General features: G+C 47.1%; 1 protein-coding gene across 1 annotated transcript in view; it reads right to left on the bottom strand.

The window, feature by feature from the left end:
* The window catches only part of quo (quattro), a 35,625-nt gene extending 25,803 nt beyond the window's left edge, over window positions 1-9,822 (bottom strand). Inside the window, 1 exon segment of the mRNA XM_048254996.1 lies at window positions 9,403-9,822. Coding sequence (XP_048110953.1) covers window positions 9,403-9,405 — 3 coding nt within the window. The 5' untranslated portion in view covers window positions 9,406-9,822.
* Window positions 9,823-13,853: the final 4,031 nt, after the last annotated feature.

The raw sequence follows: 13,853 nt of genomic DNA, 5'->3' as shown, positions 1-13,853 counted from the left end.
TCAGTGCGCCGGATTACAAGCCAGTCTTCATGGTCTTTGCCCATGTCCTCAACTGTGATTATCTGTATCCCTCACACTCTCTCTCTCCCACATACACACACACACACACACTCTCTCTCTCCTACACACACACACACACTCTCTCTCCCCCACGCACACATACACACACAGCAGAGAGCCAGCCATGGGCGGCTCCTCACTGGAAAGGAATGCTGCCTCATCATAAGCGCGTAAAACCCTCTCTGGTCCTCATCAATCCACTGGATCCCTCTCACGGCTTCTGCCCAGGCCCCTGGCCAGCTCTCTGGGCCCTGGGCAGCACTGCTCAACACCGGCGTGTTTACACTGCAGCACTCACATGCTAATGCGCTGCAGATGGGGTTTTACGGCGAGGGTGATGTACCCGTCTGGCACTGCGCGGAGTTCTGAGTCACTAAGACTCCCATCAAGCTCTGTGGTGGGCTGTTAAATGTGCTCCTGCAGCACAGGGCAGTACAGATGCAATCGGCCATAACTGGTGTTAGTAGAGTCTGATGCACCAGTGTGTGCTTCATCGTGCACAACCATCTTGCATTACCAAGTGGATCTAAATGTCATGAATATATATGGAAGTGGGTTACTAAGCGGCTATGCGTGTTTATTGACTGTTGCATTTTAATTGGTTTGTAAGCCCTGGACCCATTGTTTTGTATTTGGTGGCGACGGGGTAATTAAAATCCCCACTGACATGGAGAATCCAAAACCTCTGATAAAGGACCAGCTCTCCTCTCTCAGTGCGCCGGATTACAAGCCAGTCTTCATGGTCTTTGCCCATGTCCTCAACTGTGATTATCTGTATCCCTCACACTCTCTCTCTCCCACACACACACACACACACACACTCTCTCTCTCCTACACACACACACACACACTCTCTCTCCCCACACACACATACATACCCCCCCTCTCTCTCCCACACACACATACACACTCTCTCTCTCTCTCTCTCCCACACACATATACATACACACACTCTCTCTCTCTCTCTTTCTCTCTCTCACACACACACACACCCCCTCTCTTTCTCTCTCTCTCCCACACACACATACATACACGCATACACACCCTCTCTCTCTCTTACACACACACACACACACACACACACACACCTAACACACACACACACACACACACACACACACACAGGCCAGAGGCATGCCTTCTTGATGTAGGTGTGTGGTCAGGCAACATTTGTGTTTGCCATCCCAGCTGGAGTAGGGTGAGTCAGACTGGGCATTTACTGTGTGCGCACAGCACTTGGCTCTTGTGTACTGTAATTTTGATTCTGTCTGCCTGCTTCCATGGTGGTCTAATCAAAGCTCAGGCCTGGTCCTCCTCCTGGCTGTGCAGCCTCTGACCAATGTGTGTGTGTGTGCGTGTGTGTGTGTGCGTGTGTGCGTGTGTGCATGTGTGGGCGCGTGCGTGCGTGCGTCTGCTTTTGGTCTGCCTTATCTCCCTGGCCGCTGCTTCTCTCAACCGGTAAACATCCAACACTATTTCTGGAGCGGAGACAGGTCCATTCTTTCTTTTGCTCTCTCCTTCTCTCCCCCTCTCTCTCTCCCTCTCTCTCTCTCTCAGTCAGCCGGCAGTGCCGTGTCAGGGAGCTCGCTCGCTCGCTCAATCTCTGGACCTCTCTCTCTCTCTAGCGTTGTTGCTGGCTCCGATTTCACCCAACGCTCCGGCCAGCATTCCAGCCAGTTAGGGGGCCATATGCAGTTCAACAGAGCCTTCAGTCCAGGGAAACATAAAAAACACACACACATACCTTCCACACAAATAACCACACACTGAGGTGCTCACCCCCTAGAAAAATAGCTTACACACACGCACACAAACACATTGCCCAAACGCAACTCCTCAAAAGCTGTCAGGTTTTTTGCTGCAGGCTTATGGGGTACACACTTGTTGACTTTATGAGATGTCGCCTGTTTAATTATCTTTGACATCTAACATAAGCAGTGTGTTTAGCCTCACACCACACGACTGCAGTCCGTCCTGAAGCGCACTTAGCTTGCGAGAGGACCGCAGCGAGAGGTGGTCAACCCTGTCATACTGATTCTGACAGCAACTGACAGCAACTGAAAAACACACATGGGTCTCCATGGAATCAGGAAGTGAGGGATGGAATTTCAGCTCATACATGAACTGCATATTTCACCTCAGAAAGGGAGCTGAACAATAAACAGACGAGCATTATTGGTTTCTGGATGCTGAGGGGGTATACTCTGGATGCCTGACTTGAGTTTATCATGATATGACGTTAAAAATGAAGACAACACTCAGTGAGTATTCACTCTTAAATGGCACATTAGCAAATTACACATTTCAAAACTTCGATTAACAAAACTTAGTATGAGACAAATTAGATTTAGAGCTCATTCCAGCTATTTAGCTGACAAAGTATTCACAAGAGAGTTAGCATCGCCAGACCAGGGGTGTAAAGTAGTGGAGGCTAAACGCAAGTAAACACAGTTTATTTTCCTCGGAAATTTCAGAAATAGAGTTCATCCACCTCTTATTAGAGTTTATCCACCTCTCAAAAGAGTTTATTCACCATTTGCAACTTTTAACATTCAAAAATCACACTGCATTATCCACAATATGTACACTCATCAACACTCTAGGAACCATTTGATACCACTGGTATTGTTATAAACATTGGACAATAACCTCCACCACCATAAAACATGTTCTGAATGCCTTTTTAAAAAATCTGATACGGCTTGGCGCAGTCCACCTTACCGTGATCACAGAATTCATAGTTTACCCACCTCTTATTTTACCACTACACCCCTGGGTCCAGACAGACTATCACCATTATAGCTAATACACAGAAACCAAATGATCAGTTCACTGGTTGACCATCGGGATGCCTGACTTAGAGCACTGGCAATAAGCAAACATTGTGGAGATGACGTGTGCGATGGCTGCTGACGCCCCCTGTGAATAAGGGGTAACGTGAGTTTACAGTTACTAATGAAGAGAGGAGAACAGGGAGGAGGTGGGATGCTTTGCTACACTGCAGTGTGTGACGTAGTGTACTTGTGGATCTCCTGGAATGCAGTATAAAAGTAAGTGACAGCTCATTATGGCCTTGTCCTAAAATGTGTCTAGAAAGCCTCATTTCAAAATGTTTCCTTTAGCATATCTGCAGGTGCTGATGGCAATGTGATGTGTAGGCCTTTCCCCCTGCATGGGCCCTGTGAGAGCTGTGCACCTTAAGCCCCTTTTTGAGCCGCTGGGAGCTCTTGCCCCATGTGAACTCTGGGCCACAACACAAAGGCCTGGTCAGATCTAAGGGGCTGACGGTAGACTTTGTTCGACATGCATTGTTGTGCTCCAAATGAAAAGGTACATTTGTCACGGAGGTTGCAGCCTGAGGACAGATTGACGGGGTGGTTTTTTGCTTAGGTGTGCAGACCTTGTGTCAAAAGTGATTCGCTCTCTTGTTCACTCTCTTACACACACACACACACACACACACACACACACAGAGAGAGAGAGAGAGAGAGAGAGAGAGAGAAAGGCTGCTCTCTTTCTCAAGTTTTAATCACTTTAAACTTGCACACATGCACACACACACACACACACACACACACACACACACACACACACACACACACACACACACACACACACACACACACACACACACACACACACACACACACACTTTTGATTAACAGCAGTACACATGGTGTCCTACAGAAGTCAGCCTGTCTGACTGAGTCATTTTAAAACATCACATAAAATAAGTTGCAACACACTCTTGAAGGCATATTGTTCTCCTTGAGTCAATAACCCCCAATTGCTCTCAGATTCTCATTTTTGGCAGACATACAAAGGGCTCCGGCCAAAATCTCTTTTTTCCCTGCAAACTCTGAAGGAACCTTTGATGTTCCACAAAAAGGAAAGTCTTGAACACAGAGAGGGGCACTAAAACAGAATCAAATCATTCCTACACCTCTGATTTAATGCAATAAAGGAATAAAAACATAGACAGGCTTAAAAAAAGTCCCCCTTGTCAACAGGCTGCTTCTTCTAGCCTTTCTTTCTCTTTCTCTTCCCCCTTTCTCTTCTCCCTTTCTTCTCTCCCTTTCTCTTCTCCTCTCTTCTGTCTTTCCTCTTGGAGGAGGCGGAGACACTAACGAAAGACACTACTGTCTTTGTATCTGTGCCATTCCTGTTTAAATCTGCTCAGAGGGGTGTTTTTTTTTTTTTATTTTGGTTGTCGATGGGCTGAAAGCTCTACTATTAGAGACAAGTCAGGCCACTTCAAATCCTTTCAGCACTCCCCCCAGCACCTCCACCTCCACCCCACCCCCTAAAAGCAGAGGGAGGCAGGTCTCCACTCGAGAAAATGCCCTCCAGCCATCTGCCAGCCTGTCCACTCCTGTCACTCACTCACCCAGAAATGCCCACACAGAGATCAGCGTCTGTCCACTTAGCCACTCGTCCATCATCCATCCACACCTCTATCACTTCATTTACCTATCCATCCATCCATGCCATCCACACCTCTATCAATTAATTTACCTATCCATCCATCCATGCCTCAGAAAAGCAGTCAGGCTACAAGATCTGTATGTCCAGTGGAGTGGAGACCTATGCCGCATTCTAGTTCTTCTTGGACTATTTTTTGCCTTTATTTATATCGTTTTACATTTACATAATCTTATGGTGTTCTTAACCATGTGTACCATTAATATCTGTCTGTTGCTGATACAAATTGTGTGATCTATCTATCTATCTATCTATTATTATCTATATCTATCTATTTCCTTGCCGGAGTCTGTAACAAGTTAATAGTCCACACACAATAGATCATGTGTCTTGTTTTCCTCCATGTGGAAAAATAAGTAGCCCTGGGGCCTGTATTTGCATTTGGTGTTGAATTTCACCTCTTGCCTATGTAAACAACTAAAAGCCAAAACAGCATCTCGGCAGTCAGCACTTTTCCTGGCTATTACATTCCCCGTGTAAGTGAGTGTGAAAATCTCAGGGTAATTTGAGACATCCTGAAAACATCCTGATGTCCCGTGCAAACCGCACAGGATAAGAAAGAAATTGGCCCATTGGTGCATGTACTAAATGTTCCTTGAACATGTGAGCTTCTCTCCAAACACAGGTAAATCCTCTGTGTTTGGAGACAGAGTACAGTAATTCCTTCAGCAGAGTCACTGAAGACTGCCAAAGCGCACGGGAGGATTTGCTGGAGTTCACCGCTGATTTGGCATGCAAACAGCAAACCTTGCATCTGGCAACCCCATCGCACATTGTGCCTGTGCAGCCGCCTTGTCTGTAATGGGAGCGTTAAGCCAGGGTGTTCGGCTCACCGCTTCCCTCACAGTAACTAGTAACTTAATATGGATCCTCAGCAGGGTCAAATCTCGGGAAGGAAAAAATCTGGGGCTTCCGGTTTAAATGTAGAAGCCATAAATGGGCAAGCTGACTATTGAAGAGACAACAGAAACATACAAGGGCCCTGTCAAATAGTTGAGTGTACATCAGTACCTTGGAGCTAGATGCATTCTTCAAATAGTCTTTACTTTTGAGAATGCATCCTAACTTTACTGCTTTACTTTTGAGAATGCATCCTAACTTTACTGCTTTACTTTTGAGAATGCATCCTATCACAAGCAAAAACATTTCCTGAATATACATTAAAAAATCCCTGTTGATTACATCCGAGGCTTGTTTGGATTCCTGTGTAGAGCGACATCAGCTTTCTACTCGTTTTCATGAGCTCTTTTCATTCCATCTCTCTTTTCTCCCTCTTTCTCCTTAATGCATCTTGCTTGGCATTCTTCCAGCTGCTGTACTGGCCGGTCCAATTAGCATGACAAAACAAGCCATCTCTGTTCTCCAAGCCACTTCTAAGACCTCACCACACCCCAACAACCCCCAACAACCCCCAACCCCTCATGCCCATCCACCCTTTCCACAGCCTCTCTGGGAACAGGGCTTTTATCAGGTGGATCTGTTGCAGCGCTGCAGACTGCTGCTGGAGAAATGGAAACAGTTTTTGTTTGTTTGCTTTCAGGGAGTACACTACGTACGGCGTGATCTGCCAGGCCTAAACAGCCCGGAAAGTTGGATACCTCGAGGGCCGACTTTGCAGTCTTCGGGTCTGTTTTTAGGCTTGACTCAAAAAAAAAAATGTTTTTACACTTACAGCAAAACAGTGGGGGTACCAGTGGAGTTCAAGACTTGAAGTGTGTGTGTGTGTGTGTGTGTGTGCGTGTGTGCGTGCGTGCGTGGGTGCGTGTGTGTGTGTGTGTGTGTGTGTGTGTGTGTGTGTGTGTGTGTGTGTGTGTGTGCGCGCGCGCGTGTGTTTGTGTGAGGGGCTTGTCCAAGACTGGCAGTCGACAGATGCTGTTTGTTCCCCTCTCATACATACCCAACGCCTCTGCCACTGCAGCTGAGGAGAGCGAGGGCCTTGTCCAGTAGCTGGACAGCTGGAGCGTCTCTCGACTACTTACAGGACAAACAAAAACCAAAACAAACGCCACACGAACAGGAGTTTGTAGAGATAAGAATCCATCTCCAAAGAAGTGCCTTTTTTTCCTGTTTTACTGTAAATGTCAATTGTTTACATTTGGTTTCCTTTTCCTTCTTTCCCTTGAGATAAATACACTGTTTGCAAAGTCTGAGCCCTTACGGTTCAATGTTTGGCCAACCCCAGCCTTGTGTCTTAAAAGTCAAACAGATGAGAGATACTAGCAGATAAGGAGACGGCACTAAGCCAAAGCAAATGTCACTGGACAGCAGTTTGGCCCAGCTTCATTAGTGAGTCCTAAACCGAGATGTCTGGCATATTCACTTTAATACAGCATACATCCCTGTAATAATTATTATGTTTACATTGCAGTTATGCTATAGCCCTCTTTTATTACAGACACCAGTCGCTTGGTTCTCTCCATAAAGCTCACTTGATTCACCCAAACTATGGCTGTCCACATTTCAAATAGCGGTATGTCTTATTGTGTGATGTTATTGATGGGTCAACATGTCAAGGTTTCACAGGATAGCACCCAGCCCTCTCACATAATGCCTAGGCTAGACTGCCTCTGATCGGCTGCTAACTGCACTGGTCTCCAAAGGCTGCTGCTGCTACTGATGTATTTGATGTGATTTGATGCGCTGATCAGGCCTCGTTGGCTAGGCAAACAGACAGGAGGAGAGAGAGAGAGAGAGAGAGAGAGAGAGAGAGAGAGAGGTGGGATGAGAGGGGGAGAGAGAGAAAGATGCTCTGATGCTGTTTAGTCTGAAGGCAGCTGTGAATCTGCCCACTGTTGCCAAATGTCTGTTGACCTACGCACCCACTGCCAAGCCCACACAATCTAAGTTCTAAATCTAAATTTGTTTATTCGTAATTAAGTATGTGTGTGTGTGTGTGTGTGTGTGTGTGTGTGTGTGTGTGTGTGTGTGTCTCATGTGTGAGTCATTGAATGAGACACTTTAAGACCTGTCGTCCGTCAGGAAATGGCTTTGGAGGGCTCTAACATTAGGCTTCCACACAACACTGCAAAAAGGACATTTCATGACTGCTGTGCCAAATGTCAAACAGCTGTTTTCATTTCAGGTTATATACATTCACAGCAGAGTGTAAAAGCATCAGCTAGTATATCAGTTCCATCCATATCATCTCATCACATGAAGCAGAACTGATTCCTCATCTCTTACTTGCTCTCTCATTGTTTGTCAAGAACCTAGCCCAGATTTACATTTGCATAAAAACAGAGACAAAACCACACACACACACACACACACACACACACACACACACACACACACACACACACACACACACACACACACACGCACACACACAGACACACACATACAAATAAACCAAATGATCACCATTCAAATGAGCCGTGTGCTTATCCATGCCATTAGGCCTGCATGGAAATTGGACACACATGTTCTGTAGTTAACCTTTGAGTATACTACAACGGTCAGTGAGAATGTCCACGGCACATTACAAAACTCCCACCGGCAAGCAAACTGTACTGCAAACTTGAGGTTTTACCTCTGAGAGAGAATAGTAGAAATGTGGGTCATGCTCAAACAGTGCAGAATAATTCAATAATTCTGATTAGTTAATTGGTTTAGTCTGCAGGCTGTCACTCAAGGTTTGAATCCGTCATGAAGCCAACATTCTCCCTAACTCAACACAGAGGAGTCAAAACCTGTGACTGACAGCCACAGAGGTGGTGTGTGTGTGTGTGTGTGTGTGTGTGTGTGTGTGTGTGTGTGTGTGTGTGTGTGTGTGTGTGCATATCAACATGTGTGCATGTGTGCATGTATGCGTGAGTGAGTGTGGCTATGCACAAGTGTGTGTATCTGTCCATGTACTTGTGAACATTTGTGAACGTGCATGTGTGTATGTCGCTGTGTTTTAAGCCAGAGTTAGACCTGTGTGTCGCAGCTCTCTGAATTTCCAACCACATCGATCTCATGAGACTTCCTCATGGACCAGAAACTTTCACAGAAGGTCTCAAAGTCGGGATGCCAGGATCAAGTGAGGTCACTTTTTATGAAACTTGGAGAGAGAGACAATAACCATGAGAAAGTAAACACAACCACTGCCAAGTGAACAACAATTAAACACACTAATACTGACAGATCTAACATGCTGTGCAGATGCGCAGCCACCCACATTGTCTATCTGGGCAGCTCACATTATTCTCATCAAGACTCAAGTGTTGCTATCGCAACAAAAACAAAGACACACAGCCCCTACTCCTTCTCTCCATCTCACTCTCTCTCTCTCACTCTCTCTTTCTCTTCCTCTAACACTAAAAGAAGAATCGCCGGGGGAACACTCAAGAGAGAACACCAGAAGTTTCCACCGCAGTTTAGTCTCGCTTTAAGAACAAAGTCCAAAGTTGTAAAAGGCATGATCGTACAAAATCAATCTTGATAATAAATAACGTATCTAGCTTTTTTGCCATGTGACTAAATGTTGTCTGAATAGTTGGGAGATGTGTTCTCTGATACAAAAGCCACAACAGCAGGTGGTTGCAGCTAACCAGGCAGGCAAGCTAAGCTGTTGAACAGACTGTTTACAAAACAAAAGGGAAACGAGCACCTCCGCAAGGACACTGCACTCTACACAAAGCACTCTCAGGAACTTTTGAAAGTAAAAAGTAATGTGGAAGTGGAAATGTTTACGGGAGTTTGGTGAATGACTGGTAAAGCCTACACCAGTTTGGCTCATCCCAAACACACACACACACATCCACACACACACCGTCCCTTGGCAGTCAGTGGGTCAGTAGAACAGGTTTAACGCACAGACCTGCAGTCTGAAAAAAAAAACAGCAGAGAGGAGAGCAGAGAAAACTTGACACTAACCATTTTGCCGGCGGTTTATCCCTTATCCAGTTGTCATTATTTTCTGTCTGGTATTCCTTTAACTTTTTTTTACAGAACTAAAACCCCAGAAGAGCTCTGCGCTCCTCAGAGATGAGCTTGTTTTCTTCCCATGGTCGTTAGTTAGACCCTGCGAGCATGCCCTTGCGGTGGGGGCGCCCAGGGGTGTGTCTGGGAGCGGAGGACGCCTCGAAGCGGCAGAGTTCCCATCCTGGCGAGACTTTTCACAAGTAGCCTCAGAGCAAAGTGGCCCGGCTCAGAGCGTCAGCCAGCCTGTTGCTCCACCGCCTGCTTTCTGTCCACACAGAGTGCTCCAAGGGGAGAGAGAGAGAGGAAGGAGGGAGAGAGTGTGTGTGTGTGTGAGAGTGTGAGTTTGTAGGAGTGGGAGAGAGAGAGAGAGTGAGCGAGAGACTGAAAGGGGGAGGAGAAAGGCTTTCTCTTTCAGAGGAAATCCCCCTCAAGGCATTTTTATACTCTTTCTCAGCACTGCTCTGGATCTCTGCTATCTCCCTCTCTTTTCTCATCTACTCCTTCCATTCCTTTTCTAATCCGTTCTTCTTCTGTCCATTTCTTCCTCCCTTACTTCTTATATTCTTTTCTTTTATCACTTCATTAATCTTTTCTTTTCTCTCTTAATTTTTTCTTTCCCTTCTTAACCTTTTTACTTTCTTCCCCTCTGTTTTTTAGATGTACTTGTGCTTTCGGACACAAACACTGAACACACAGAGACACACACACTAAGCACAATGACACAAACCTAAAGGACTGCATAGTGCCTATATACTAAAGTACACCTGCACAGAAATGTATGGGAGAGCACATATTTGTGTTCAAACTAAAATTATCTTGAATACACACACATACATACACATGCACACACTCACACACACACGCACACACAGACACACACACTTGGAAGCTAAAAGGAGCTCAAGCCCTCTTTGAGAGCCCCCCTCTCTATTTTAAACGTTCTCTATGGAGAGAAGTCCTTAGTGTGAGTCAGCACGTACACACAAACACAAAACACATACACACACACCACACACACACACAAAAGCTAAGAGAAAGAGAGAGAGAGATGCACAGCTCTCTATTTTAATCAGTCTCTCATCACAGAGGGCAAGAGACCTCAGAGCTCCTCTGGGCATTCATTTCCTCTGGACCGCTTTTATGCTGCCACTGTCCTGTATTTAGGACACATCAAAGACACAGAGAGGGTGTGAGAGAAAGTGAACAGAGTGTGTGTGTGTGTGTGTGTGTGTGTGTGTGCGTGTGTGTGTGCGTGCGTGCATGTGTGCGTGCGTGCGTGCGTGCGTGCGTGTTTGTGTGTGTGTGTGCGTGCGTGCGTGCGTGCGTGCGTGCGTGTGTGTGTGTGTGTGTGTGTGCGTGTGTGAATGGGTTTGTGCAAGAGAGAGTTTGCTTGAGAGTTTTGTGAGAAAGACAGAAAGCATTTTGTCCCCCTCCACACTCCTCACCCCTGGAATGCAGTTCCACCCTACGTTTCTGTGTATGTTGTTTCAGGTCTCATACACACGCGTGCACAGTCATATGCGCACACACACACACACACTGACACACACACACACACTGACACAGACTTGTTTTAAACTCAGGGTCAGTGCCATTTCTCTTCCAGTCCTCTGACACGTTTAAAGGAGGAGAAGAGAGCGAGGGCAAGAAACACACAGAGTGTGTGAGAGAGAGAGAACAGTCCAAGAGTGATCACTTTTCCACCAAAACCCCTCGCAAGAATTTACATGGCCTACATACGGTACCATTCATTTAGGACAGGAATGCAATTCAGCTGTTCCCTGTTTTCTTTCTCGTTCGCTTGCCCCTTCTCACCCTCCCTCTCTCCCTCCCCCCCCCCTCTCTCTGTCTCTCATTCTATCTCTCTGTCACGGTGAAAGGCAGAGGTCTTCCTGCCAAGTTTTCTCCCAGATGTGTGCGCAGATGTGTGTCTCAGAGGAGCCCGGCGCGAGGAGATGTTTTGACAGCACGTCAAACCTGTGGCTTAAGAGCCAGCAGGTAGCCGCGCTCTTCTCTTTGTCTCGCAGTCTCTTCGGGGCGAAGACCTCTCAACAGGGCGAGGGAGAGCATGAGAAGAGAAAGAGGGAGGGAGGGAGGGAGGGAGAGAGGGAGAGAGAGATTGAGAAAGGGAGAACTTTGAACAAAGAGACTGCAAGAGATGTGTGAGCTTTCGCTCTCTTCTGTTTTTCGTTTTTGTGGTGTGTCTGTCTTGCGAAGCGGCAGAAAATGAAACATGCCTCGGCGGCGAGGACGTGTCAGATCAAAGGGGTCAACACGCTCCGCTGATGCCTTCTCATGAAAGCCAGATGCTCTTCACAGCAGACCCAGTCAGGATGCCCACAGACAGACAACCAGAGATGGAGCCGCAAGTCAGTGTCAACAAGACAGACATTATCGCTAGAGAGGAGGGCAGGTCTCGGTGGCAGTTACGTCAGATGATCTCATGATACAGTATACACATACACATTTAGCCGTACATACCCATCCCATATAAGCACACATTAGAATCACATTATCCATCTCTTTCGCACACATCTGATAGATCACTCACTCCCAGATAGACTGTCTCACTCCCTCACAGATAGACAGATAGATATGGAATTGGGGGTGGGGGATTGGGGGGGTGGCTGGAGAGAATGACGGCTGTCTCGTTAAATTCTCAGACTTTGGTGACGGCTGCTGCTGCTCCTGACTTGCAGTGGTGCTTGAAAGCCGCCTCTGAGGGTCCAGCTGGGGTCTTGTCTCTGGGATCAAATCCAAATCCCTTGTCCACCGCCCCACACACCACCACCACCTACACCCAAACCCCCACCACCTCCAGCCTACAAAAACATCCCCCTCTGTCGCAGCGGATCTCACCCCCTGGGCCATTCCTGCACAGTGAGGGGTGTACCTCTGCCCCAGACCTGGCTACGGGAATACACTGACCCCCACCCACACACACACACACACACACACACACACACACACACACACTACACTCACAGTCAACCCCCTTTAGCTGAACCAGCAGTATGAGTCATTTGTAAAGCAGTTTCTATAGTCTAGACCATACAGTTTCACACACATAATAATCCTAAAAATGTACACACTACGTATACATACATGCATTGACCCAAAACCATACAGACAGAGGAAGGTAGATAGAGAGAGAGAGGGGGGGGAGAGGGATAGAGAGAGAGACACACAAAATAAAAATACACACAAAATAAAAATAGAAATGAACCACCATCCATCTGTGATATTCCCCTCCATACTCCCCAGGCAGTCTGCATCAAAAGCATGTGCTCCAAAGTAAGTCTCTTGCCTTTCCTATGGCCTGGACCCTCATCCATACTGATAACATTAGTCATGCAAGCGGCCCAGGCCCACCTCCATGTCTTTGGACTCGTGACAGATAATTCAGCACAGCTGTGCCTCATTTCCCCCTTTAATTCTGGACTGGACTGCAATGGACACTCACTGAAGGAAGTCTAGGAACTCTCTGAAGCGGCGGGACAATTGCCAGACAAAAGGCTTAGAGGGGGAAAAAAATGTACAAGTGAAATGTTTTCACTGGTCTCGAGTTGCATGTGAATGGATGTACTGTAGATGCAGGGACCTCAGCCCAGGACTGGGGCTGATAGTGAGACAGGCTCAGGGGGCTGGGGTGAGAGGCAAAGGGTGGTGGGGGTGGGGGGTGAGAGGCAAAGGGTGGTGGGGGGGGTGGGTGGGGGTTGAGAGGCAAAGGGTGAAGTGGGGGGGGGGGGGTGGGGGGGTGAGGAAGCACATTTCGCCGCTGCTGTCATCTCTTCCTCTATTGTTCCTCTCTTATCAGTGTCTGCCCATCTCCAGCCGAGTGATGACATCACTTCCTGACGGCGTCTCGGAGGTCGGAGCTGAACTGCCGGAGCTGGGAAAAGTGGGATTCCTTTCTTTCGTCTCGTCTTTTTTTTCCCGGCTCTGCGGTGGAGGAATGGCATCCCAGACACTTCAGCTTGGCGAGGACTTAGCAGACGAAGCACTCATCAGCACAGATGTTCCAGCGTGAGGAATGGGGCCACAATACCTTTAAACACAGACCTGAAGGCATGTTACCCCCCCCACACACACACACACAAACACACCCCTTATCAGCATACCACTCTTAATACGAGTCGACATAGAGTGCTTCTTGGGCAGATGGTATAGTCGTAACCTATATCTTAAGAGTCACAGTAAACACAAGATTTGTGGCTAATGTATAGTTGTATTTACTGTAATGTCATATACAGACATTGAAGGGTGCTGTTAAAGCAGTATGCCTGGAGTGTCATTTGAACTGACAGTGTTAATGCACAAGCCCATACCTGGCTTGGGGCTTCGGCTTGTGACTGTAAGGCAGCAGATTACCCCTCTCTGCTGGAAACTTTCTCATAGCCTCT

The sequence above is a fragment of the Alosa alosa genome, chromosome 10 (assembly GCF_017589495.1).
Source record: "Alosa alosa isolate M-15738 ecotype Scorff River chromosome 10, AALO_Geno_1.1, whole genome shotgun sequence".
NCBI lineage: Eukaryota > Metazoa > Chordata > Actinopteri > Clupeiformes > Clupeidae > Alosa > Alosa alosa.
This window is presented reverse-complemented; position numbering and strand designations above follow the sequence as displayed.